The sequence below is a fragment of the Hakea prostrata genome, chromosome 3, assembly GCF_041222555.1.
Source record: "Hakea prostrata isolate BN-2017 chromosome 3, UWA_Hpros_2, whole genome shotgun sequence".
NCBI classification, from domain to species: Eukaryota; Viridiplantae; Streptophyta; class Magnoliopsida; order Proteales; family Proteaceae; genus Hakea; species Hakea prostrata.
The window spans coordinates 3,094,488-3,122,118 of NC_142602.1; the positions used below are offsets into that span (position 1 = coordinate 3,094,488).

The following is a 27,631-nucleotide window of genomic DNA, read 5'->3' on the forward strand; positions in this document are numbered from 1 at the left end:
TAATTACACAATCATCTGAACGTACTGGTTAGAAAATGAAAATCATTTTAATATATTATTTGTTTTGACTTGTCTTTCTTTTACCGGTACATGCTTTTTGAACCGCTTTCAGAGAGCTTCAACCTTGTGAAAATTTAACTGCTTTGCTTCGTGGACATTGCTTACTTGTGAAGTGCTAAAAAACAGGTCTGTGTTCAGAAGAGGATTTTTTACGAGGTGAATCAGCCAAAGGATTTCGTTCTTTAATGCTATTACGGGTTAGTTACCTGGCTCATAAGCTTTTAATATTCTTTAGTAGTACAATTAAGAATTCTTTTCTTCCGTTCAGATTCTAAATTTTAAGATGGTCAATCTAAACCAGGTTTCAGTCAATTTAGCCAGGAATTTCAAAGTTTTATCCATAAGATCGTTGATGTGGGCATCAACATTCACATGGTGAGACATTATTGGGCGTCTTTTTCTGTACTAGTTTTCTTCAGATCTCTTTCTTCTTAATGTGCAGTGGTTCATTCTCCTACATGATCACCATCAAGTTCTGATGGGGGAGGAGGTGGGCATGGGATAGGCCAAACCCACCACCCAATTGATGTTCAGTTCAGAAATTTTCCAGTCTAAGAATCCAGGTAGAAGAGGCTTTATTTTTCAGGTAGGAAGTTGGCACAGCTAAAAGAACCCCTTGCCTAACCATTACAAAACTTACTTTACATTGAATGGTGAAACAGGATTTGTTTCAGAATCCCATTTAGTTGTGATAGGGTTGTATATAATATATGGAACAGTACACACGTTTACTTCAAAATAATTTCTCAATTCAAAGCAAAAGTAACAAATTGTTTCATGATTCCTATAGAAAAAAGAATGATATGGTAACTTGGGGGAAAAGTGAACGGAAGAGAAAAGCCAAATGCCAAATGCAAACCTGAAGAAAAATAGGTAAGAGTCAATTAACTTTTTGTCCCGCTCTCTTTGCAGAGCATATGCCACTCCTGCAGGACTGCTGCCTGAAGTGCATGCTGCTCAGCTTCCTCTGCTGTCAATTTCGATAGTGTTGAAGGTCCCTTAGGTTTACCATCTTCTTCTCCATTTTCTTTCTTTTCCTTGTTTTTGATCTCATCGTTTTCTCTTTCTTCCTCCTCTTCCTCCTCACCAGGGTTTGGATGTTTTGGTGGTGGTTGAGCTGCCTTGAGCAAAGCTATCCGTTCCATTGAGACTCTTAGCCTCTCTGCCGCGGCCAAATTCACTTCATCCTCAGGCATGTAGTCCACACCCCCATCTGTAATATCATCTAGCCACTCCTGTAAATCTGATCCGATCTCCTTTACAATTGATGAATCAGATGCTCGGACCACAAATTTGCACATCATCGTTGTTGTCTCGTCTCCCAAATCTACATTTGTGCTCACTTCACTGGCACCAAATATCATCATACCCAAAAATCCACCAAACCAAGTCTTGGCAGCAAAATATAACTATTCCAATAGAAGAAGTAACAACTGATAAGATTTCTTTTGGTAGAACTAATAAGATAGGTACTGAGAATTCAAGAAATAGGTTAAAGATACTGAACGTAGAGAAGAAATCCAACTTTTGCAGGCTGTTGAAAAGATAAATAGAAGAATTTCTGCCTCATAAGCAGTGTGGAATCAGTAGAACATGTGAACAAACTCTAAAGAATATGTCTTAAAACATTAGGTCTACGGGCAAATAATCATCAAAGCAGAGGCATCATTTGAAGAATGAAAATTGAAACCACTCACATTAATAAACATCAGTAACAGAAATCTAGAGATACTGGAACCACAGGCTTGATGAAAGAATGGCAGAACTTACTTGAAACCCAGCCACTGTTCGGAGAACATGAGAACAAACTCTATGGAAAGGCTTAGAAGACAGGGATTTTAGTCCACTGAGGAAAGGAGAAGCACCATATTGCTGTGCAGCAGTAGCTTTGAAACCACTTCCTTCATATGTATATGCACCCGTGTACTCTACTATAGATGGCAAACTAGGCCAAAGACGGAAATATTCGACAGGTGAAATTTTGTGTGGCAAAAGGAGATCAGTGAGTGGAATCCTGTATGGCTGACACCTCAAGATCATTGGCTCTCCAAGTTCTGGTCTTGTGCTCCTTTTTTGCTTCATGATTTGTGTATCATCTTCAGCATGATCTCCTTCACCATACTCTACTGCAGCACCGCTTCCATCGAAAGGGTAGTACAATACTTGAACCCAAAGAGCACATCTCTCAAAATGGGAGACTCCCACAGTCACACTGCAAAGCACTGGATCCTAGGAACAATAACATCATTTAATTGGACCATAAATTCACTTAATAGATCATTAATTATGTGAGAAACAAAAAAAAAGCAGCAGTTAAACAGATGTTAAGAAATAGGCTACCTCTTACACATTAGAGCTACCTTGTGTGCTTCGGGAGGACTATCAACTATTTGGAGAACTAATCATGCCAAACTGTGATCTATAGACTAATCAACAGCTTTTACTAGTTTGAGCTGCTTCAAGAGTCACACATGCAAGACTTCTAATACATAAGCATCAGAAATGATTTCAAAAGCTTTGAGATGTCCATTGCACTAATACTACTTTTAACATTTTCACTTTAAAATTCCACAAAGACAATCAAAGTGAGCTACCATCAAAGGGTTGCTCAGTTGGTAATGACCAACACCTCTTAGTGAAGAGATCACAGGTTTGAGTGGCATATGTAATAAGTCCCCACCCCCTAATATAAAGCTACCAATTCCCCCAAAAAAAAAAAAAAAGTGAGCTAAATTCTATCATACGTTATTCTTTCTGGTTTATAAATTTCAGAAATTGTGTTCAGTTCTATTATATTTTTTTACGTGGAAAAAGATTTAGTAGATGCAATCAAAGAGTAGTCAGTAGCAGTCCCAACCACAATATTTTCATCAAGTTGAATTTAGTTTCAAACAATTCATATTGTTCTCCTGTTTCGTATTAGTTTTTTTCCTCCCTCCTTGATTTCCTTATATTCTCATGGAAAATTATAAAAATAACAATTTGAATCTATCATATGATCGTTGAGATGTTATCAAATCTTTGTCCAAACATACTGTTATTACCTAAATTCCCATCCCCTGTTATAGAAATTCATTCCGATGATGGGGATGGTAAGATGATTGGTTCAATGGGATTAATGAAGCCAATCAAAACCCACTGGATATATAGATCATCCTTCCTATGGGTACAATATTTCAGGGCCTACCTTGGTGATGTGGCCAAGCATGTGTTTGATTCTACCACTCATCCTCAATTGTCCAACAGTTGACTTAGTCAAATATTAAGGCAAAAAAGAAAGACAATAATTGTTAAAGGTTCTTTGCAGGTCAATCGAGCACCTACCTCAACTGATGAAAGTTGATTTCTGTAGTATGGTTTGTGGACTGCTTTTACAGTTTAAATGGGGTTAGTTCGTAAAATATGTATCTCTTTGTCCCCTTAAGTCTATTAGTGAACACACTCTCATCTCACCATGGACAGCATCTTGGCAAACTGCTTATTTTCTTGAGTTTCCGTTTCTTATTTCTCTTTTTTGGAATTGGCAATCTTATATATATTGGGGGTGACGGCTGGCTACATACACCACCAGGGAATCAAACCCTGACCTCTTCACTAAAAAGTGTTGGTCATTGCCAACTGAGACAACCCTTTGGTAGTAGTTTCAGTTTCTTGTTCTTTTGCTCTCTTGTTTGTTTTGGTCCCACCCCCCCCCCCCAAAAAAAAGGAAAAAGTGCAGAAGAACCTGGTTCCACCAGAAATACTTTTGGTATTAAAGGCAAAAAGTAAAAGAAGATATGAGTACACAAAGATAAAGATGCACTGTAATAAATTGGACAAATAAAAATCGTAAGGAACTATTAGGAGTTTGAAAAGAAGCCGCAGAACTGGCTGAAAAGGATTATAATTTACTGGGCATCAAACTGTGGCACACTGCACATAAGTAGGACAAATAAATTTTATTTTAATTTTGAAGTAAGACCTGAGAAACAAGATTACGCAATTGCCTCACTGCTTGAGGAGATCCATCCATGAAATATGGCGCACCAGATAGCCCCACCCGGATGTCCACCCTACTAAGTACTAGCTCTGTCAAATTTAAAACCTGCAACATATGCAACATAAGTGTTCTGAGATAATTTGTTTACTCCATAGTTACTAAACCATGACATCTACCAACTTCAATGGAAGAATTAGCATTGATCATGTATTCAATCTGAAAACTATGCACTACTGGAAGACAGAAAAACCATAATATGCAGTTCTAATATTATCAACTGAGAAGTACCAACCAACAATGTCAAACTTAAAGAGTATAAATGGCATAAGAAAAATGGAATTTTTTTTATGTAAGTATAGGAAGTTAGCTGAAATATGCTAATGTGTCTCTATGGCAGCGATTGGTGAGGATCCAGGGTGCCCCTACCAGTTCTTCTTTGGGTTTCAAATACAAGACCATATAAAACTTGCATCCCTTTAAGTTACTCATCTTTCTTTTAATGATTCAGTGGAATGAAACTTATTTCCATATTTTTCTGCACAATCTAGTATATTCTGTCTTACCAATGTTATTCATTATCGGATACTTCTCCTTGATTCCCTTATAAAATCAAAATTTACTGAAAGATCCAGAAGAAAAGTTTAGTTCTGCATCTGATATACCCAATCAAAAATGCATTATTTCACCGGACCTCACACTTTCACTATCATCTTGTAACATATTTTGGAATTCAACCAAGATATATGCATGGTGCCTAGGCTTAAACTTCAAACTAACAACAAAACCATTGATGCAACCTGTGTATAGATTGAAGGTATTCTTACCTAATTCCTCTCCAAAAAAAGGGAAAACCAAAGAAGTAAAATCTTCCCTTCAATCTGGATAAAGGTGACGATGAAGAAGAATTTGTGATGATAGGCAAAATATTATTTCCACAAAGACTCAAGACCCCCACCTCCAATGTATAATTTTGCACATTTGTAAACCTAGGTTATCAGAGGCTTCATTTAGTAATAGAGACACCATTAAAGAAACTAGCATGTACTGGACAAGTTCTTGCAGGATCTTTCATCATGGTCGATGCCACTGTATAAGTCTTATGAATCATTGGCATTTTCAGAATGAACAAATCTGGTCATCATCTTTCACAAATAAAAATTGCGGTCTGTAAAGTAAGTTCCAGTTTTCTGATGCTAATATCCTACTCAAAGAATTCAAAGGACCCAAGAAAGCCTCCAGACTGACTTGGTTGAAATTAACAATGACGGCCAACCTTAAGATGCATGGTGATCCTTCCATCAGTTGAATCAGTCAAATGATATGCTTCGACGTAGCAAGGATCGCTACTTCCTGTCAATGCATATCCACTTGGTGGGACCTTGATGTAAGTAGAGTCTGTCCCTCTGGTTAAAATAACGGTTAGGTCACTAGGATTAGGCCGCCAAAGCTCTTGGATGGCCTTGTGAACCAATCCTTCCAACTTTCTGTCATGAGCAGCAGATGCTTCATAAAACTGAACAGTAAATTTGTGATGGCTAAAAGGGTAATCTCCTCTGGTGTCGCTAACTCCAGCCCATCTGAAAAAAGCACATGATTATAGAAAAGCATCATACATGGGGTAAAAAAATCATCTAACCTCTAGAACATGTAAGCATTAAATGAACAAGCTAATAAATTAAGCACTTCAAGTCTTTATCGACAAGACATTGACCAGAACGTCAACACATTATACCAATAAATAAGAACCGTTTGAAAACACAGTTTGAGGAACTTCAAAGATAACATGGCATGCAATTATGAAATGTTAATCTCATAGTGAGACGGTAATTTCAAACCTCAAAAAAAAAAAATTATAATACTAAGTAATTCTCCTTAATTTAATGCATATGCCTGCACAACAACCAGCCCTAACATGATTGTCTAAGAGAATAAATTCGCAGAAGTTTTTTCTAGTTCTACGTTTTCATCAGGAAAGAAGCGAATGAAATCATTGTGTTGGTAATGCTTACATGTTTTCTGGATGAGCTTTCACATATTTAATTCTCTGCAATATAAGATGGCACTGATGTTTGTTTACTGAGTCAGCAAGGCTGTTGTTTCTGAAGTTCTCTAGCTCTATAGTGAGAAGTTCCCCTGCCCTAGGATGACGCGACCCCAGACGTTGAGCACATAAAAGAACTGCCTGCACATCCTGAAGTATATTTGATGTAGCTGCAGATGAATCTACATTGAATAAAACTTTGTTGATAGTTGTAACAATAATGTTCAGTGGATCCTCAGGATCATCAGCAAGGAGAGGATCCAGATTATCTAGATTGATGTGTTCTGCAACAGACCAAATAAGCCGGGCACATATCCTTGGTGTGTTCACCTGATGAGTGGACAAAACAAAGGCAAAATAATGGAAAGATTAATAATCATAATGCTTCAATGACTTGACACATATGGATCAGAAATACAAATCTAATAAGGAGAATAGTCGAAAGGGAAGCTCCTTTGAATGAGAACTGCACAAAACCAAGGGGAAACTTCTAAAGAAAATGTCAGTAATTAGTGTTGTCCCTGGCTAATTCTAGAGGAAATTGCCCTACCTTACAAAGAAAAGAGGCCCTTTTATCTGAAGAGTGTATTTGTAAAGGATCTTTTAGTCATTTTACTAGTATTGCTTTCATTTATCAATTAGAATTCCAATGATGACATGAATAAGTAATGACTCAATTTGCTAAAATTCACTTGAATAGCAGCTTCAATGATGAATCAATTCATTTGAATCTTAGAGCTCTAATACTTTATGGTTTTAAATCGTTACAGCTTGGTTATTCAATAATTTGAGGGCACAAGTGGAGAAATGGTTTTCAGCTTATGATCCTATAAGACTTGCATCTCTGCAGGCTCCGGAGGATCATAATTAACTGGAAGAACAGACAATTATTTTGTTCTGTTTTTTTTTCTTTTTTTTTTTTTTTTTTGGGGGGGGGGGGATCGAGCAAATAAGAGGATTTATTTTTCTGATCTATTGAAGGTGTTCCATGACCTTTCTTTTATGGATCTTCCTTGTCACTCAACCCAAAGAGTTTGAACCATGTTTTCATTTCAAGTCTTTATCCTTTTTAGTCTCACAAGATGAACAGAAGGGAGAAGATGTAAATGAGTAAGCTTATGAAATAATGTGATTCAATTAAGCTTCCAGGTTTTAACCCCTTAATTCACTCTATATCTCTCAACAGAAAATAAAAGCAGGCTCAGATACTAGCTGGGGAACAACTCCAGACTGGAGATGGCACTTACAAGCAGGGATGAATTTGGTTCTTTCTTTGGTTTCTCACTGGCCAACTACCATGAAAAGGTACTGGAAAAAGCAGTGGCATGACTGCTCAGAGGTGGATAATCCTGAAAACTGGAATCCTGTAAAAGGTCCACATTTTGCAATTTCTTCTTTTAGATACTCATGGAATCTACCAGAAGATGAATTTTCTTGTGTTGTTTGGAGACCATATTTTACCCAGTAGAGTACATGAAACAAGGAAAGAACATTGAGCATGTTTATCAATAACAAAAAACAAGTATTTTTAATCCATATAAGGCCTCAATATGGGAGAGAGAGAGAGAGGGGGGGGAAGAATCAGCTTTACTGAGGGGAAAAGTTTACAAACCTCACGCAGGTCTTTAACCAGTTCTTGTTGCAAATTTTGTAATCTTGTCTCGTTTAGAATCTGATCCTGAGAAGCGCCATCTTTAACCCTTTTAACACCTCCTCTGGTATCATAGATATGGCACAATCTAACAAGTAACTTCAAATAACAATCTATGGCATAAGTTCGCCCTTCACAGTCCCATTTGACACAAGGTCTACAAACTTCCACGACTGCCAGAGCTGGCCCTGTCCAGTGTAATGCACCATAACCAGTACCATAAGCCAGCGCTCCAATTACTCTGCCCTCCGTACCTGAATTCTTTTGCTCAGGCAATGGAAGAGACAATTGAAAACAACTTTCTACTAATGACGCAACTAACTCCTCTCGAAATAAGCTTTTGCTAGTTACACTTTTAAGGTCATTTTTTATACTAACATCCTCAAAAAGTGAAGTAATATCAGTTCCAGGAACAGGTTTCTGTCCTCTTCTTACACTTTCCTTTGCAAAGAGATCAACACAGAGAGCTGTTCGACATATACATGCAAGAGCATGCATACGATCTGATTCTGCCCGTAGGTTTCTTACCATAAGAAGCAACCTCTTGAACAATGAAACCTGCAGGCAAAAGTTTCAGCATCGATGGTAAGCAGCATGGACTAGTTTTCCACTTCATCTCATAGGATAGGAAATTTAGGGAGACAGAGAGGATCCCAACCTGCAAGTGAAGATCTAAGAGGTGTAGATTTGTCACAACAGCTCTGACTATACTTTCTCTAGCAGAAGAGAACTCTTGTCTATCCCAAAGTGTGAGAATAGCAATGATCGATTGAGAAGCCCATTCAGGCTTACCTCCAGGGACATCAGCTAGATACAACATGTTAATCGCCACTTCAAATATTAGAGCAGGATCCAATGACGACAAGAATGGTACCAAATGTGTTACTACAGCCGAAACACCAACAAGCTTCTCGGCATTACCCGAATCCAACATATTTGGGTTACTATTTCTTTGGTTTCCAGAAGGCTTGGCAAGCTTCTGGATAACCTCTACTGAACCAGAAGCCACAGCCTTCACAGCAAAAACAAGTGGAAACACGGTGACCTTGAAACTCTCAATCAGTAAAACCAGAGATCTTGACATCAAGGCACTCCTCCTCTTCCATATGTAATCAATCATCAAATAAACCCAATTAGCCCTGATTGCAAGTGAATTCTCGCTGTCAACAAGTTTATCCCCTGCCAACCTGCTCATCCTCTTTGAATCGAACTCTTGAAAGAGCCTTCCGACCGATTCAAATGCAATTTTCGAAACTGCATCAGATCGATCCAGCATGTTCTGACCAATCCTTCTCCACCAATTTGAGACCCTATCAAGTAAATTCACATTGTTCTCGCATAGAGTAACGAGATCATCCCGTGCTAGTATACATCCAAGTGTTTCCGTGATCGAATACCGAAGAATTTCACTATAAGAATCAAAGCAATTAGAGATTTCCTTATTGCAATCGGCAATAAGCTTGCCGAGACGATAAGAAGGTATAGCAGCGAGAATGGATACAGCAGCAGCAGTTACAGCTGGATCCGGAAAGTCGAGATCAGCTCGGATACCAGAACAGACAGTCTCCCATAGATCGGGGGTGAGTCTGGTGGAACGGATTAGATCGAAAGCGAGCTTTTTGCAGACGGCGGATGCCGGAGATGCAACTATCTCTTCACATGCGGATTTTGCAATGACGGAAATGTCTCTGCCGGCGGCTGATTGTTGAAGAGCTTGCAGAAGGGCACCGGACTGGCGGAGAGCATCACTGGAACGCAGATCAGCCTGAATCTGAGCGAAGAGGATATCCATTTGATGGAATACCTAATACTGAGGTTCTACTTCTCTTCTGTATGGATATGGATGAGCTAAGGTGGTTCAAAAGCTTTCCAGCGTTGAGAGATTTGATCTTTGTCTTCTACACCTGGCTTGATCGGATCAATTTCCTGCGAATTTGCCGCCTCAATCTTATACGTGGTGAAATTAAAAATGTCCATCAAAGAGAATTTTTCGGGAATCAGCTTTAGGCCTTCTATCTTCGATAAAATTAGAAGAGCAACAAGCAAAATTCAATGTTCTGTTGAGAATCAACTTAACGCAGCTGCTCCAATACGAAGCTTATTTACGAGAAAAAAAGAAGAAAAAAAAAAAAACAAGTTCTGGTATGAAGAACACCACTGTTCGCAAGCTTTTGTGAGTTGTTATGATGAATCTATGAGTAGAATAGTTAAAAGGCAGGTTGCAGAGCGTTGCGGAGGTAGGGTTGCAGACTTGCAGCTGCAGGAGGAAGTCGAGAAGAAAGAAGTCTCAGGGTTGCAGACTTGCAGTTGCAGGAGGAAGTCGAGAAGAAAGAAGTCTCATGGAATAAGATTGAGAAACAGGGACAGTCTCGGTATTTGGAAAAACACAAGGAGGTTAATGCAATTAATTACGGCCATCCGTTTTTAATCTATTTTAATCACCGTCCAACAACCGTCAGTGATTCGTGTATTCCGATAATTAATGTAAGTGAGAAATTTTTTTAATATTAAAAAAAATGACCGTGCGGTGGCCATATCAGTGTTTCACACACGGACATCGCGTGGGCTAAGCAGTTATTTCTCGTTAGATAATTAATCACAAAATAAAATAGAAAAATAAACCATACCAAATTTATTTTTCATCTCCTAATTGACTGTAGAGAAAAGCTAGATAACTATTTTTTTTATTTTTAATTAAAACTAGATTCTTGTATTTATTTTTATTTTTTTCAAATAGACAAAATAAATTGATACCAAAAAACCCTCAAGTATGTAGACATATATATATATATATATATATATATAACACATTAATCGATCGTGTATTTAGTTGGAAGAACGAAAAATAATCTCAATTTTGTGTTTTCATCAAATTTCTTTGCACACAATAAGGATGGGTGGGGGAGTAAGATTCATCTCTGAGCCTTGAAATGAAGTCTGTCTATTCATCAGTTTATCCCGAAACAACAGACTATCTTCCATCTCGAAATGATTGAATGAATTTGTAAGCCCACCATAGACCTAGCCGTCAAAACAAAAAACAAGGGGCAAGGCTTTAGCGAGCCTGTGAGAGGTTCAGAACGAGCATTTTCTATACATAAATATCTCAAAATTAGAAACATTTTCATTTTCCAAGAAGGAGTTATTTGGTTTTGATTTTAGGTATAACATAGCACAAAGAAGAGTCATTTGCCTTTGCACAGAGATATGGTAGGACCCAGGTGATGCTTAATTTTGTGTTTCCATCAAACTTCTCTGCACACAATAAGGGTGGGTGGGGGAGTAAGACCCATCTATGAGTGCCAACGACATACATTAACGATGGAATCCAACCTTAATATATAGCGAAGAGATGTGAAATACGCACAAACCTCTACCTTGATAGCCAAAAGATCCAAATGTGAAAGGAAAGTCACATATTTCTTTTTTTTTTGAGAATGAAAGCCACATATTTTAGGTTTATGTCGCATTCAACTTTCTTATCTATTTTTAGTTCAAAGAGATTTTATTCAATAACAAAATTTGAAAAAGAAAAGATACAAAAATCTTTCAATCATGATGTTGAATTCCACTTCTTATGCTTCTATTTGTGCTTTCTAATTTATTATACCTGAATTTTTTTCACCAATATTTTTTGTTTAACTACCAAGGAAAGAAGAACCTCCATTTGTTACCATAAAGGATCGCTTAGTCGCCAATGGTTGGTGAAGATGTTACAGACAATCACCCCAATTTAAAGCTACAAAATCCAAAAATAAAGGGGAAAGAAAAAAAATTGAACGTCCGTTTAGTCTTCATAAATATGTGAATTTTATTTCTGAATCTGGTAAACAGTCTTGTCGGAAACTCTCGACAAGACATGGGCCTTAATAAACAAACGGATTATTTGGGCCCGCCGGCATAGAAAGCAACAAATTTGATTTAATTATTAGATCCTCAAAAGAACAATTTTCAATCTCGAAAGAGTTGATCTTTCACATTCTCCCACCAGATTTCCACCTTGTCTCGCCCTGCTTGTGATTCGAATTCCTGCTTCTGCCATTGATAAGCTAAATAACATGGAAATATGGAAAGCAAATGGGAAACGAGATGCAGAGATGGGGTTTTTTTTAGTAGATATTGGTCTTGTGAGTCTTTTGACTGGTAGCCTGGTAGCTAGGTTATGGAATTCAAGTTCCCTTTTTCTGATTCAATATTCTCTGGTTTTCTTCACAAACTATCTCTGAATGTTGTTATCGATAGGGCTACCAAGAACCATTCACAGCGTCTAGATCTTCTTTGGTTCTGTTACTTCATTGTTTGCTCGCTGAAAGCTTAAATGTTCAACTCAACCGCTTGTGTGGGACTGGCTCTATTTCAACTACTACTGCACTAATCATCCTAGTTCATAGTAATGGGTGACCCAAATATTCGAATAGAAGAAGAATCGCTCGCACAAGTGCCTCTCCTTATTACAACGCAAACCCAAGAAGAAGAGGAAAATGATTCCGATCTGAATCGAATTCTTCATCGTTTGGATACTTATCTATGTTTCCTGGGCTTCCATCAATCATCTTTACTGAGCTTTTTACTCTCTTGGGTTGTATTTCTTCTCTTAGGTGTTGCAGTCCCAGTTGTTATACTTAAGCTCACGACTTGTTCCCACTCTGAGAAGTATGAGGTGTATAACTTCGAACTCGAAATCATCGTCTCTCAGTGTTGTCTTGCTGCTGTTTCCCTTGGTTGTGTTTCTCACAATCTTCGTAAATATGGTATTCGGAGATTCCTCTTTGTTGATCGATTTCACGGCCAAATGCTCAAACACCGTAAGGAGTACATCGAGAAGATGCAGGTGAGGAATCCAAAAAGTTCCCTTCTTTCCATTTTCTTTCTTTTTTGGGGTCATGGCAAACCTGCTCCAACTATTCCCTCCAGTGCTAATTTATAATTTGTAACTCCGTAGCTGATTAATGTTGCGAACAACAAAAAGCCCGGCTAAGTTATGTTTAAACTTTACAACTACTGTTTTTCTTGTTTTAGATTTATTCTTTGACTACTTTTTCATCTTTGTTCTGGCGTTTCTTTCTATTCCAAACCAGTTCCCAACTAGAAAGGTAGTTGCAATCACAGGATCTCCAAAACCGAGAGAGTAAGCAGTTTAAGGAGAAACATTTACAGCTTGAATTAGTAAGGTCAAATTATCCTTCTGTTCATTTCGAGTACAACTTTCACTTGATACAAGTACAGCACCAGCTTCCAGAACATCTCAGGAATCTGAGATCTGTTTACTGGTGCTCAGGTGTCTTCAATATCATAAGGGTCACCGGTCAAAAAGGCTGATTCTGGTCGGAATTGGCCACAACCATTCCTGATTCTGTACTGTTCAATTTGGGCAAATTTGGCCAAGAGGGTTTTCAAGTTCATTTTCCTTGTGAAATTAGGAAAACAGGAACAGTATTAGCAAAACCTTTTGACTAACTAATGCATCTTTTGAGACTAGACCGCTAGAAGATCTAACAAGAAGCTATGCTGCAATGAAAGTAATGGAAACTGATGTATGGAATTAGAATAAATAATAGAAAGGCCAAAAGGACATGAACCCACTTGCAACCCCTCGTTCAAAACCACCAAGTAGATACTGTAAATATCTCTCACTAGCCAGTTGGCCCAAATCATGGGTATGGTGTTTGCATTCGCTTGTATGTATAATTCCTGTTCCATCTAGGATTTATGAAAACAATCATAAACTGAGACAAGCAAAATTTAATTGAAAGTTAGCTGCCTATTAGACTCTAGGAAAAAAGAATAAGAGACCTGACCAAACGCCAAACCAGCATAGAAAACAATCAAACATTATGAGATTGTTGGAAATCAAGCAATCTTCTTCTTTGAGACAGCATTACCTTTATTTCCCCCTTTTCTGTTGGCAATGATCATGGGTTTTTTACTGTTTCCTAGAAATCTCTCTCATTGTGGTTTATTTGATGCAAATCTTACTCTATCAAGCATTAACTTGCAGAAAATGATTCTTCAACTGATTTATGTATGGTGAAAATGAAGCAGAGGAAGAAGTAACATTTGAATTCCAGATTGTTGTCGAGTAGGAATTTGTCAAAACTAATGATTTAACTGCATATTGTAGTTGATTAATTATTAAAATCTGTTCTTTCACAATATCCAAACTTACAAAATGCTGAGATAAAATCTTTTGTTCCTTCAATATGTGTAGGGTTTCTTCCGCTTGCTCTTTTACTGGATATTGCCCTGCTTCCTTTTGAAGACTGCACATGAAGTGATTTGTGATATATATGTGAGTTGTGATGATTCCTGGTGGCAATCTGTTGGTGTGTCATTAGCCATGATTTTCTCATGGGTTTATTTGACCACAATCTCCTTATCGGCTTGCTTATTATTCAAATTGGTGTGCAATTTGCAAGTGGTTCACTTAGACAATTATGGGAAGCTTTTGGAAAGGGATTCTGATGTCTCAGTCTTCATTGAGGAGCACCTTCGTCTAAGGCATCATCTCTCTAAAATAAGCCACAGGTTCCGGATTTTTCTTCTTCTAGCATGTTTAATTGTGACAGCGAGTCAAGTTATCACTCTCTTCCGGGTTACAGGATCTAGTGGAACCATCAATTTCATCAATGGGGGTGATTTTGCAGTAAGTGTACTAGTTAGTTATCATAACTGTTTTACATGTAGATAGCCTACAAATCTTTAATCCAATGACATGCTGCCTTCATCATATATGCTGTAAATATTATTGACAGAAGTTAAAGAGATTCATTCCAATGAACCACCACATGGTTCTGATGTGAGAATTTTCCTTCCCATCTAAATGTATGGTTTTATTTTCCTATGGTTTGAAAGAATATCATGGATCTGAATGTTGCTATCATCTTACGTACGTTCTTGATGTTTTAACTGTGTGAGATTTGCTTAAAATTTTATTTTAACCTTTCCTTCACTATGGTCTCTCTCTCTATGCTATATGTATTCAGGTCTCTTATTCTTCTTTTGCTTCAATTGTGGTAGGTATCCTCAATTACTCAGGTTGTTGGAATAATTCTTTGTGTGAGTGGAGCTGCCAAGATTTCCAGTAGAGTTCAAGGAATCACAGCGGTTGCATCTAGATGGCATGCTCTAGTAACAAGCAATTCTACTGATGCTTCTGAAATAAGGGTCTCAAATAGTGTGGGGAACTTGGAGGCCACCAATTCATCTGTCTCATTGCGAATGAACTACTCGGAAAGTGATTTAGAATCGGTAGATTATCTTGCACCGCCCACAAATACACGACCAGTAGCCTATTTATCCACATACCACAAGAGACAATCCTTCGGTAAGTATACTTACTTCGTTTATTTACGCCTTTTTTGACTAAAGATTAATAGAGCTTGTGAAATCTATTTTACTTTTTTTCTTTTTTTAATAAAATCATGCAGAACCTTCTCTCTTGTTATGCTTAAAGTCAATGCCCTAAAAATCCAAACCATGATGGACTTCTAAATGTGTAATGAAAAGTTGTTACCTATTTTTGTCAAGTTCTTACTATATGGCTTCTTCGGCTTTCTGGAGCCTGCGGGGGCCTGATCTTTGAATGGGTTCTCTTCTGTCACCTGAATACTTCCATGTTCTGCTGATTTTTTTTCCCTCTTCTTGAGTCCTGCCTCATTACTGTTCTCTCTCGACATAAGTTTGAAGTTTTGATATTTGTCTTCAGTTAATTGACAAGTTCACTCATGTATTTGACAATGCAGTGGCATATTTGCAGTCAAACCCCGGTGGAATCACAATTTTTGGATGGCTAATCGACCGGGCACTTATTAACACCATTTTCTTCCTTGAGTTCTCCTTGGTACTTTTTGTACTTGGGAAGACATTAGTATTTACTACTAAATGACGCCCCCTTGCGACTATGTCTTCCCATTTTTGTTAATTATGGCATGTGCTTCATTTTCTTGCGTTGTTACGCTTTTCATGTACCTGCTGCGCATACAGCAAGATTTTGATGCAGATTACCATTGGAGAAACATAGGCTTCTGTGACAATTTTGAGTTTTTAGGCTTGGGGATGATTTTTTTTGTCCTACCAAAAAATAGAGGATGAAATTTTAAGTTTTGTCGTTAAGATTTTTTCTCAAGTTGTGCAACGCTACACCAACTTTGCAAATCTTACAAAGAGGTCCACGGAACTTAACACTATCCTTAGGTTACAGTTAATTGTTCAGAGGGGATTATCATTTTAATCCTCAAATAATTAAAAAAATTATTAAGTATTTAGAAATTTTTATTCATAATAAAATAGTCTAAACCTAATCTCAAAGTTTAATCATACAGGTGAGTAAAATACTCTCCCACTCATCGCTTCCATTATGTTATCTATTCCTCACTTTCCCTTATTTAATCCAGTTCTCCATTCTATTCACACGCAAGATAATAGGCTTTTAGGTATGATGTGGAAATTATAAGTGCTTGTTACAAAAAAGAGAAGAAAGAAAAGAATGAAGAAAAAACCTCCTGTTGGTACACCGACAAATATATACAATTTCAATTTCTTAAATTTCACCGAAAATAATGCACCGTTCCAATTATCTATGCACGTCATTATATTTCATGCAACAAAGAGTTTTTTGCAAACCCCCACTTAAGTGAGATAAATTACACAACGCCCTCTTTCACTGTTTTGTTTTATTTTTTTAAGAGGCTTTTGCACTGTTTTGTTTTATTTTTTTAAGAGGCTTTTGCCAGTCAAAGCTTTCACAGTTAAATTTTGTTGTTGAAATGATTCAAGTACCCTCTCAATTAAGTGATCCAATCTTTCCCCATCTTGTTCCTATTTCCCGCCCACAAACCCCACCACATCACCCCTACCAGTAATAATCCCAAATCTTAAAACCATCTATTGTGAATCCATAAACGCTGTTGATTAAGAACTAACACCCCCCCCCCTTAGCCAACTTCGTCAATGGTATGGAGGGCTTCTATATCCATTCACAATGTGGTTAAGGATATCAATTTCTTGGCCTCTAAATTCTTAGATTGTGTGTTTGTTTTTCCCAAGGGGACACCCCTCCGCGGTGGTCCCGCGCCGGTCCACCTGGTACCAAGCTTGACCCGGATGTTTGTGCTCGGTTGAATGAATGATTAAAAAAAAAACCCCCCCCCCCACCCCCTGCCAAACCTGTAAACGGATAGCATTTGCCTAGGATATGCTACTACCCAAATCTAAATCCAATTACAGTAAAAAAAATTAGAAATTGTCTAATTTCAAATTCCGAACATTATTTGATATACAAAATTACTCCCATCCAATAAACCATCCGATTATTTATTATTATTTTTAATTTCTGATTTCAAATTACTAAATAACTAATTACCAATTTTCAGATCCTATTATCAACACTCTAGAGAAAAATGTTTTAACACTTAACAATCTCCAAGTTATTAATAACCGAATATATTTCCTAATTCCAAGTTAAGAATTACCGGTTTCTCATTATCAATCCCTTTTGAAGGAACAATGTTTAATAAATTACCGAATAAAATTTTATGAAGACATTATCCCGATAAGCAATTATCCGAATCCAATTGCTTATACGATACGGCTATTTTTTAATAAAATATATTTAGAATTCCAACACTCTTAACCGAACGAATACAAATTCAAAAGCTAATTCCAGGTCTATAATAAAAACCATTTAGATACCACGGGGATGACAAATCAGTGAAGAAAAATACAGAACCCTAAGAGTGATTTTTCATCTGCTCCATTAGGGTTCCAGTCGCACTTCTGCGTCAGAGAAACGACTCGAACGGTTATAAAGCAGCACCCGCCATGCGTTGAAGGAAGACCGTTTACACAGGTCCCATGTACTACAAACACAGCCTCGACACCGATTCCTAACTTAGCTGACCAGATATCACAAATTCAAAAAAAAAAATGAATTTTAAATATACAATATGAAAAAGGTAACTACATATACACTTCAACATCTACATACCTGGTACTCTTGAATGTTGAAACTAGATACAGAGGCTACCTTAGTAAACAGCATAGTAATATCCGTCCAACATTTGTACAAATTAGATACACTATACGCCACCCAAGGAAAACCCGTGTCAAAAATTAGAAATTAGACACAAAATTAGACACACTAACATCATCTAATTTCTCCTTTTATTTTAGGCCCCTTGATAGGGCAGTTGAAAAAACGTCCCTTGACCGATTGACGAAATAAAACTGAACCAAACGCGTAAAATGACACGGTAAAAAATATTCAATACGGTGGCGAGTTAAACTGCGCAAACACCACACGGTGAGACATTCTCAGGTTAGTATGCCGGTCACACGATTTACGGTGCATAAACCGCAGTAACCAGTAATTTCTACAGGATCCTTTCAATTCAATTTTTGACAACTGTCAATTAAAATTGACTTCACCGGTCCTAGTAATAATTCATCTGCTGATGGGAGCGTGAGAATTATGTCGAGATGGTGTATAAACAGTATCTGGTCGAGGTCAACACTTCAATGCTTATGAATCTAAGCTTCGTCAGAAGCGTACACGGCCAGCGGGCTTACCTTTGCCCAAAACATCCCATTGTGCAAAGGCAACACAGCCATGCACAACTGTACGAGATCAGTTGGTACTGCCAAATTCATCATTTTTCTATATTGCACTATTGCAGTTGCACAACATTACAACGGAAACCAGTCATAAGCATATTTTGGGTTTCAAAGCATGCCAATGTACTTCAGCAATCATTACCTCCAGGCTCCAGCCATAACATACCTAAGTTTCGGTAAATTTTCTGCACCATCTGAAACAAAAAACTGGAAATTTAGTTTTTTGACTAGAGGAATACTAACAATCCAAGATACGGGGTGAGTCAAGAGTAACGTCTCAAGGTGACTCCAGCAATAGGATGCAATGGAATGGCCACAATCACCATTCCCACACCTTCCTGCAGAGAAACTTCCGAACAAGATGACTCAATTGAGCATGATCAATAGGTACAAATTAAATTCTAAATCCCTACCACCAACACAATATTTCTAAAACCCTAAGCAGCAGATCAAAGTTTTGACGACCACTAATGCTAATACATAAGACAGAGTAATGATCAGTACAGCCACAACCATCTCAGTCTTATCTCAAGTCTTTTGGTAATCATTTTCTTTTACACTTTAACCATTGACAAAACAATACGAGACCAGACACTGAGTACAACTGGATCTAGAGTTCCAACCAACAGTAGATCAACTCAATACAGGTACAACCAAGCATTGTCTATCAATACATTTCCAGGGGCACTATGCAAAGAAAGAAAAGTTACTGTTCTTCCGAAGACTTTGTTATGAGCTCCTATATTTAACTCAAGAACATGAAAATGGAACCACATTAACTCATGCACATCCTGAAGAAAACCCACTTCTGGCCCCAATGCATCCCACAGATGTTAGTAGTCAATTATGTGAACGAATCTCTCAGACAATGAAAATAAACTTAAGACAGGCATCCAATTAAAGTTGAATAATTAGATATTCTGACAAGAATCATACCAATCAAAGAGTGAATGCTTGACCAACTTCTCCAAACCCCCACCCCCTCCCAATAATAATAATAATAATAATAATAATAATAAATCGTCTCTCAACATATTAGAAGCAAATTATATTCAATTCGAGCAAGAACTACCTACCAAAATATAAACAGACAAGAAAGAAAGCATCTATTTGTAATAGCATCCATAGACTCTTTACTTCAATTCTTTGCCAACATAAAGCTCGAGGGATAATTACTCTCTCAAATAGAACTCACTGAATTTGCAGCCTAACCAATAGCCTGTTTACAAGATTTTCTTTTTTTTTCTTTTGGTTTGGGTGTTGGGGGGGGAGATGTCACCTATTACTTAACAGAAATATCTACAAAGTCAGGTAGACTTGGGAGGAACACTACATTATGCCTAACTACAAACTTTTTTTAATCTTAAACCCCCCCCCCCAAATAATTGTCACGTTTGACCTATAGCAGATGCTAACAGTATTCCTGTAGAACTCAAAGGTGTCCAGCGTCAAGAATTCAACCAAGGTACCTTAATTATTTTTTGTTGCATCTGATATAGAGATGCTAATAGTATTCCTGTAGAAAGGAGAAAAATATAACAAGCATATAGGCGAAGGTCAAGCACATCCAGTGTCAAAAGGAGTTGAAAAAGTTAAATTTATTATTTTCTGCTTGCATTTGGGATAAACACCTTTTCCCAATAAACATGACACAAACCAATAGTATTTCCATTCACGGATCCACCACCGACTGTTTTAGAGAAGGCAAATATAAATTATCACAGCAGTGATCATCCTATAAGTCATAAACAACTACAGATAAAAGTGATACTATAAAATAAGAAAGCAACATAGGTTTAGAATGTACATGGGCAGAAATTTGTACCCCATAGGAACCTGCTTAATTTCAATAATAAAAAGCTAGTGCCAATGTAAAGACACAGCAGAAGTTCAAAACAAACATTGTACGAAGACCCCAAGAGTGCACCACTTTATGACCCCATATAAGCAGGACTCAAAGATGATAAAAACATAACAGACTGTTCTATAATATAACCATAATAGCAACCCGTAAAATTCAGACAATTCAAATTTCGCGAGACAATACTTTCAACATATTACATGAAAATAAACTGATTCAATTTGACTGTATTTTGAGAAAGAAGGAGATAAGAGCACAATAGTCTCCAAGATAATACTTGCAATTCTTTGTGAAGAGACATTTAAAAAGTCAACCACAGCACTTGCAATATCATTTTCTCAACAATATGAATGTAAATATGACTACTTTACTTCTAATCAATAACAAATAATTTTTAAAAAATCCAGTATTTAACAAAAAACAAATAGATTCATAGAGGGACATTGATAAATTCATTCTAGGACTCAGCCCCGCCCCACCCCCAAAAAACAAATTTTTTTTTTTGGGACGGGGGAAGGGTTACAATTCATTTAACACATTGGTTTGTGATTACAAAAGATAGAATATCAATTGTATTAGCAAGTCCAGAAAGAACAGAAACAAGGCTGGCAATTGTACCTCTATTGAGTCCCATCTGAAGAAATCAAATTGTGGCCCACCAAAACACAACTGTCCTATAAATTCTTGAATGATGTAAAACTCCTCAACCTGCTTGCTCTGATACTGCAGTAACATTTGTAGACAACCGTCATAGAAGTACCAGAGCCATAAAGCACTTGAGCTAGGATCACTCCAGAAACCCAGAATAGATGACAAAGGGAATGCAAGCACGTAGTTCCCAAACATTTTATCAAAAACCAGTTCTCCAAATTCTAAAAATCAACCCAATTGGAGTAGGGGCAAGGAAGCTCACAGAAGTCATATTGAATGTCAAGGATCATTCATAGGGACACAGACAAACAACATCTATCCTAAATACATGTACATGAAGGTGGCTAACAAAATAACTGACTTTTTTCCTGATGTTGGAGGGGCATTAGTAGGATACTGACCACAAGAACACATCCTTGCAGCAGAATGTTACTCGTGTTTCATTTAAGAGCTTCAAAGAGTTGATCACTGTGCATACTGCTCAGGTTAGTAACCATCAAAAGCTTCATACTTTTTTGAGGAGGCCACAACTTAAACTGCAGATATATTGAAAAATATATTTTAATAAGCATGTTAATTATCCGGAAAAACAATTCATCAGTCTCCCATTATTTTTCTGCAGTACAGTTATGAAATACTAACATAGAAAAATAAAAAAGTTAATGCAGTCCCAACGCTAGAGAAAAGCAAGATGATGCTTCCCAGATAATGGAAAGGCAACATGTTGTATGACCACTTCACATCAAATCATAACACAAAGGCTTCACCTGATCATCCAAGGCTCAGTTTGAATCTTCAATGTCCTAAAACCTAAGAACTTGCCAATGTTTACGATCAACAGATCAAACAAGTAATCAATGTAAGCATCCTAGGAATAGACCAAAAACAAGTGATTGCAGAAATTCAAATGACCAGACAGATAACTGGAGGTTATTCAAGTCTTATGAAACATAAGAGATTCATCTGTAAATGAAGGAACCATAAAAGCCATTGCAAGTATGTCACAATTTGGACCACCTCAATTACTGAATGGCCTGGAGTTTGATCCTAAAAAACAAGCAGAATGATTCTCGGGCAGATGCAGTAGTTATCATCTAACGTTAAGTCCATTTCTTCTGCCAACACATGGGATCAGTACTTACTTATAAGCTTCCCTAATTATAAGGCAAGAAATTTTGAGTCCCATTAAGTGTAGCACAGTAATTAAATTAAAATGCTGCATCAACAAAATACAGAAATATTAATGGGCTACTCTCTACAGCAGTTTTCATGCAGATGCACTAGCAAAGTTTTACACACTAGACGGCCAGTAATGAAAATTATGCTGATAGGTATGAAAATTTGCTAGCTTTCCATTGGTTAAGCATTATATTTGTAGCAGGGCCATCAAATTAATAAATTAATATTACAACAAGGCCAACTTAATTTTATCTACAACCACTTCAAAATCATGCAAATAATTGGGGTACTTGCAATTGTGAAGAATATCCATAAAGATGGAAGGCAAGAAACCTGATTCTCGCTTACACAATGACAACAAATTGCAATTTACCTTTTGGAATGAAATTTTCCCGTCAGTTTCTTCTGGAATGAAAAGCAAATAACACGCTCCCTCCGCTTCACACCAATCGTTTCTTGCAAACACAATTTGATGATTAAAAGAAACAGCACTGATATTGAGCAATAAATCCATATAATATGGTATTTTGATCCAGAATTCAAGAGCTTTGTTTACAATGTGCCAATGAAAAATATGTTACATTCACAAGTTCCAAATTTAACCAGAAAAGAAAGGCATTATGCCACACCTTGCAACGAAAGCAGGGTAAAGGATGCACTTTTTTTATGATCACCAATGCTCGAAGTGATAGAAAATATCCTGCATCACAACTTTGTTGGTGGGGGACAAAAGTGTATTTTTCTCCACCGAAATCGTCAGAAGCCTGCTAAAGAACAGCATCAATGGTTGTCTCACATACAGATTCCGCAACTTCACACTCAGTACATAATTCTCACCTAAACCATGCCCGTGAGAGGTGAATGCTCTGAAGAACTTAGAAAATGCATCTCAAATGCCAATGTACAATGACCTCCCTAGCTAAACAAACCTCCAGTTCCTAATTCCCCCTGCTGCAATTCTTTTCTCCTCTGCTCCTCCAACGGATCCGGACTTTTCATAATTCGTCGTAGGCGCCTGATAATCAATTCAATAAAAATTATAAAAAATATCAGGAAAAGAAAATTGTTTTATTTTCCTATCAACCCTTTCCAAAATTCAGGATCACAATACCTGTCTTGAGCATGTTGAGCAGGGAATGTTGGCATAAAATCTTTAGATTTAGGAAGGGGAACCTCACGGAACCACTCGTGGTTAAGGGCGTCTTCTGCTGTTATCCGCTGCATTGAACATGGATAAATGCACTATAAATAACTGACTAGAGAACATTAATTTTTTCTAATCATGCAGGATCACATACTAAAACATTAAATTACCTTCTCAGGATCATAAGTTAGAAGTTTATTCAACAAATCAAATCCAGCATCTGATAGTATTGGAGATCCAGTGAAAGATGTGGCCGGAAATTTCTTACGAAGCATATTATACCTGAAAGAAAAAACCCCAGTGGTTACTAAAACAAAAAAAGAGTACATACTGTGCAACTGGAAACTGCACCTAGGCAATCCAGAAAGCCTGAACAGTGTCACCCAAAGCTGGAAGCCTGGGAAAAGAGTGGCAAAAATAAGAAAACAGGATATGTAGCCGACTAGAATACAAAGCAGAAGCACATTAGAAATTACTTACCGGTGCTTGACAAAGTTGACCTTCACCCCAGGTAATTTTGAAAACCCAGGCCAAATTGTCTCATTTGGCGTGCCAAGCATTTTGAAAATCTGCAACCAAAGAAACCACAAAAAACAATTAGCAATAATGCAGATCTCCTAAACTGAAGTCGTTAAGAGGAGCAGCAATCACCTTGTCAATCTGGTCAACCTCAGCTTTCCCAGGGAATAATGGCTCTTTAGCTAAAAGTTCCGCCATTATACAACCCAACGACCACATGTCAACAGCAGTTGAATAAAGTTTACCTCCTAATAGAAGTTCTGGCGCCCTGCAAAAGAGACAGAAAGGAAAAATGAGAATACAAAAGCCAATTATTTCTAGTGATCTGCAGTAACTAAAAGGTGAATGTACGAGTAAGCAACAGGTCGTAAACTTGTGAATACCAAAAAACATAGATATCACCTAAATTAAACACTTCCGTATTCTAATGACATCAGAAGGTATATAAAGAATTCAACTTGTCACGGCATCCAACCAAGGAACACACAACCCATATCCCACAATGCAACCCTTCCACACTTCATGGAGAGGCAGCTTCCCGACTTTAAACCTATGACCAGAAGGCCACAATGGGGTGATATTAATGTTGCAGCAATGCCCAACCTCTTAACCAAGGAGCACAACTAATAAATAACACATAACATGAACTTAAAACAGGTTCACAAAAATTCAGAATTAGCAAAACACAGGAGGATACAAATTTAATGATACGAAATAGTTATACTCAACTCCTACGCCACCCCCCACCCGCATGGAAAAACATAGAATTAGAAAGGACGAATACCTAAAGAGTACCTAGGACTAGGCATTAGGAAAGTCTGCATTCATTGGAGTCTAGACTTTCTCCATGCTTAAACCCTCAAATATCAGAACAACAGCAACAGAGAATGCAGAGAAGGGGAAAAAAATGGATTAAACAAATAACAACAATTATGATATTAACTCTACCACAGGAAAATAAACATTCACCACCACCTCATACATAAATAACATATATAACAGTGAACATGGAATCATGGTATTAAAAACTCAGAACAGAATCAAAGTAGAAATTACAGAGAAAGCACCGATTCACTCAAAGACTAAATAGCTCATTACTATTAACATACACAAACACAGGAAAGTATAAGAATACAGATGCATGGACAGGAAATTAAAATGGAATAAAGGAACAGAATAGCATTAATACATTTTGGAGCTCACCTGTACCATAGAGTAACCACCAAATGAGTATAGGGCTTCAATGGGCTTCCATATTGACGAGCCAACCCAAAATCACAGATCTTCAACTCACCACGATTATTCAGAAGAAGATTCGACGTCTTCAAATCCCTATGAAGAACCCAGTTGTCATGAAGATACTTGACACCCTCCAATAGCTGTAGCATCAAACATTTAACCTCACTTTGGCTAAAAGGCTGCTTCATCGTTTCCATCAACCCTTTAAGATCATGCTCCATGTACTCCATTACCATGAAAATGCTGTCTAGATTGCTACCTACAACAACTTCCTTTACATCCACAATTGATGGATGATGGAATGATAGAAGTATGTTTATTTCCCTCAAGGAGGTCAGTGGGAATCCTTCCCTTTCCTTCTCCATCTTCACCTTCTTCAATGCCACAATTTCTGATGTCTTCTTATCCCTGGCTCTATATACAACACCATATGTACCTTCATCAATCTTGTTGAGTCTCTCAAATTCATCAACACTTCTACACCCCTGAAGCATGTTTATATTTCTTTGTTGTGGAGTCGAATGCTCTGGAGTTTTACTAGGATCATCTTCCGCACCAGATTCTGTATCTGAATGGTTATCACTAACATTTTTGTGGTCATTTTCCTCATCAACGTCCATGTAGTCATTATTGTCCATTTCATTCTCTCCACGTTCATCAGCAGAGGAACTATGACGTACTCCATCACTCGAATCAGATGATTTAGCTCGAGCTCCTTCAGAACCTTCTCTTTTGAGTTCCCCGAGCTCAGGACTTGATTGCTTTGGATTTAACCTGTTGTCCAACATTTCAGACATCTTTTTCTTCTTCTTCGGCAAGTCCTCGTCGTCAGATATTTCTCCTTCATCCGCAGGAGAATTGCCTTCGCCTGCCCATCGGGATGATGAAATGTTCCGTGTCGGGACAAAGTCTTCCTCCTCCAGCTGCCCAGGCTCTCTATCATTGCTCCATTGCCTCTCAGGTGGGGACGAAGATAATCCTGCTGGCGATTCAAGTGCAGCAGACCCTACTGACCCAGGAGCTACTGGAGGTTTGAAGGGTGAGGGCTGTGAACCCTGAGCGTCATTATTGATTAATGGAGAAATCTGCACAGCCCCCTGAGGAGAAGTGGTTGGCGACTGGCGGGATGATTTTGGAAGCAGTGGAGGAACAGTGCTCGTCAGAGCGACTCTGATTTTGGAATAATTGCTCTGCTCCTTATCTTCCCTATCCCACACAATAGGGGAGAATTTTCTCTTTTTCCCTGAAGGAGACCCAACACCATTTTCATTCTTCGAAACCTCTAGATCCCTAACCTGCGATTCAGAAGCAACAGCACCATCAGATCCACTCCCACTTGACAGCTCACCAGGTTCTCGGTCAGTCATTCTAACAGGAAAAGCACCTAATCGACGACCACTACCACTGCTACCTGAGTGGCTCGTGCTTGAGGAAGAATGGTAACCGCCATTCACTACTTCTCTCTCTTTGATATCTTTCTGTCTAATTCTTGTCCTATCCCTGCCATCTCGCTCCTTTCCACGTTCAAACTCTCGATGGCGACTTCTTCCGCGGTCATGTTCACCACCGATGTGACCGCGATCATAGTCTTCCTTCCCATAACAAAAGTTTCTTCTCCTGGCAACCTCGATATCTGACTCACGGTCTCTAAATTCGTTGTCACGGTAACCACCGTGTCTTCCTGCCGCCATAAACTAAACTTTTTTCGTCCCTCGAACGAAACAAAAATACAAGGGAATCGAACCTCTACAGTTCTACTCCAGAAAAGTTAAAACCCTAAACCACCAGAAACGAAACCCTAGCAGGATGCCTGTAGAGTTAATCCCACCCTAACGGGAAATCGTTTCTTGGAAAACCCTAATTTCAGAAGAAAAAAACGATTCGAAGCCCTAGAAAATCCTCACAAACGCATCGAATCTAACAACGATAATAGATCATCTAGAAATCTTCCCTACCGGCAACATAACACGAAAACAAACGCTTGACGGTCGTAATCACAAAGACAAGAAGATCGAGAAAGCAAACCCCGATCAATCGAATTGGTATTTGAAAATATTACGAGAAAAATAAACTCACTGAATCTTCTGAGCTTTCTTCCTCGATGCAGAAGAACAATCAAAACCAGAATGAGAAAAAGCTTACCAACGATTCAAGGAATACAGGAGATCAGCCGGCGACGCTCCCTCGAAGAAACCCCAAATCGTCAATAGATACACGAAGTCGGTGAACATGTCGACTGTCTATTAGTTTATATAAGCGTGCTGAGGCTGCCCCTTTTTTGGACCGGGCATTGAACTTAACCCGAACCGAATAATTAACATTCGATTCGGAACGAAAGAGATGCTTATTTGGCTTGATTGAAATAATATTTTAAATTGCAATAGCTGCTACACTACACATAACCAACGGTGTAGATTACGCCACATAATCAAAATAAAATCAAACATTATTGAATCAATTCACTCTATTGAAAACCCAATTACTTTGAATGTCAAATGTGATCAGTGCTCATTATGTTTCTACTTAGGTTTTTTTAATTTTAAATGATTTCGTTTTATATATCTGCGATATACGAATATAGTTACAAATAGAGAGAGAGAGATTGCTTCAAATAATATATCTGACCATATTTAGTTGGATTCACATTCTCTGTAATTCCTTATTCCTTTCTCTACAATTTCCTACAATTCCCTCAT

At 37.8% G+C, this 27,631-nt stretch overlaps 3 protein-coding genes across 11 annotated transcripts; 1 reads left to right on the forward strand and 2 right to left on the reverse strand.

Annotated features, from left to right (window-relative positions):
* Positions 1-71: 71 nt before the first annotated feature.
* Positions 72-9,844, reverse strand: LOC149020040 (protein TPLATE-like). Its single transcript, XM_089148055.1, has 7 exons — positions 8,390-9,844; positions 7,693-8,289; positions 6,049-6,410; positions 5,313-5,616; positions 4,022-4,144; positions 1,831-2,289; positions 72-1,469 (listed from the first exon to the last, which is right to left on the reverse strand). Exons 1-7 carry the CDS (start codon positions 9,521-9,523, stop codon positions 945-947), a joined length of 3,504 nt encoding a protein of 1,167 aa, XP_089004181.1. The 5' UTR covers positions 9,524-9,844; the 3' UTR covers positions 72-944.
* Positions 9,845-11,690: 1,846 nt separating this feature from the next.
* LOC149020041 (uncharacterized) lies at positions 11,691-15,908 on the forward strand. Its single transcript, XM_089148061.1, has 4 exons — positions 11,691-12,562; positions 13,940-14,374; positions 14,749-15,055; positions 15,474-15,908. The coding sequence occupies exons 1-4, from the start codon at positions 12,125-12,127 to the stop codon at positions 15,614-15,616; spliced, it is 1,323 nt and encodes a 440-aa protein (XP_089004187.1). The 5' UTR covers positions 11,691-12,124; the 3' UTR covers positions 15,617-15,908.
* A 1,028-nt stretch (positions 15,909-16,936) lies between these two features.
* Positions 16,937-27,142, reverse strand: LOC149020042 (Protein kinase superfamily protein). 9 transcript variants are annotated; one of them, XR_016172144.1, is made up of 7 exons: positions 24,900-27,142; positions 23,829-23,964; positions 23,658-23,746; positions 23,348-23,459; positions 23,145-23,251; positions 22,871-23,048; positions 16,937-22,797 (listed from the first exon to the last, which is right to left on the reverse strand). XR_016172144.1 is itself a non-coding variant. In XM_089148062.1 (6 exons), the coding sequence occupies exons 1-6, from the start codon at positions 26,624-26,626 to the stop codon at positions 22,949-22,951; spliced, it is 2,271 nt and encodes a 756-aa protein (XP_089004188.1). In that variant the 5' UTR covers positions 26,627-27,142; the 3' UTR covers positions 16,937-22,948. The 9 variants fall into 9 exon arrangements, 2 of the variants coding, with proteins under 2 accessions (XP_089004188.1, XP_089004189.1); XR_016172145.1 differs by having other exon boundaries at positions 16,937-22,488; positions 22,663-23,048; XR_016172143.1 differs by having other exon boundaries at positions 16,937-20,926; positions 21,256-23,048.
* Positions 27,143-27,631: the final 489 nt, after the last annotated feature.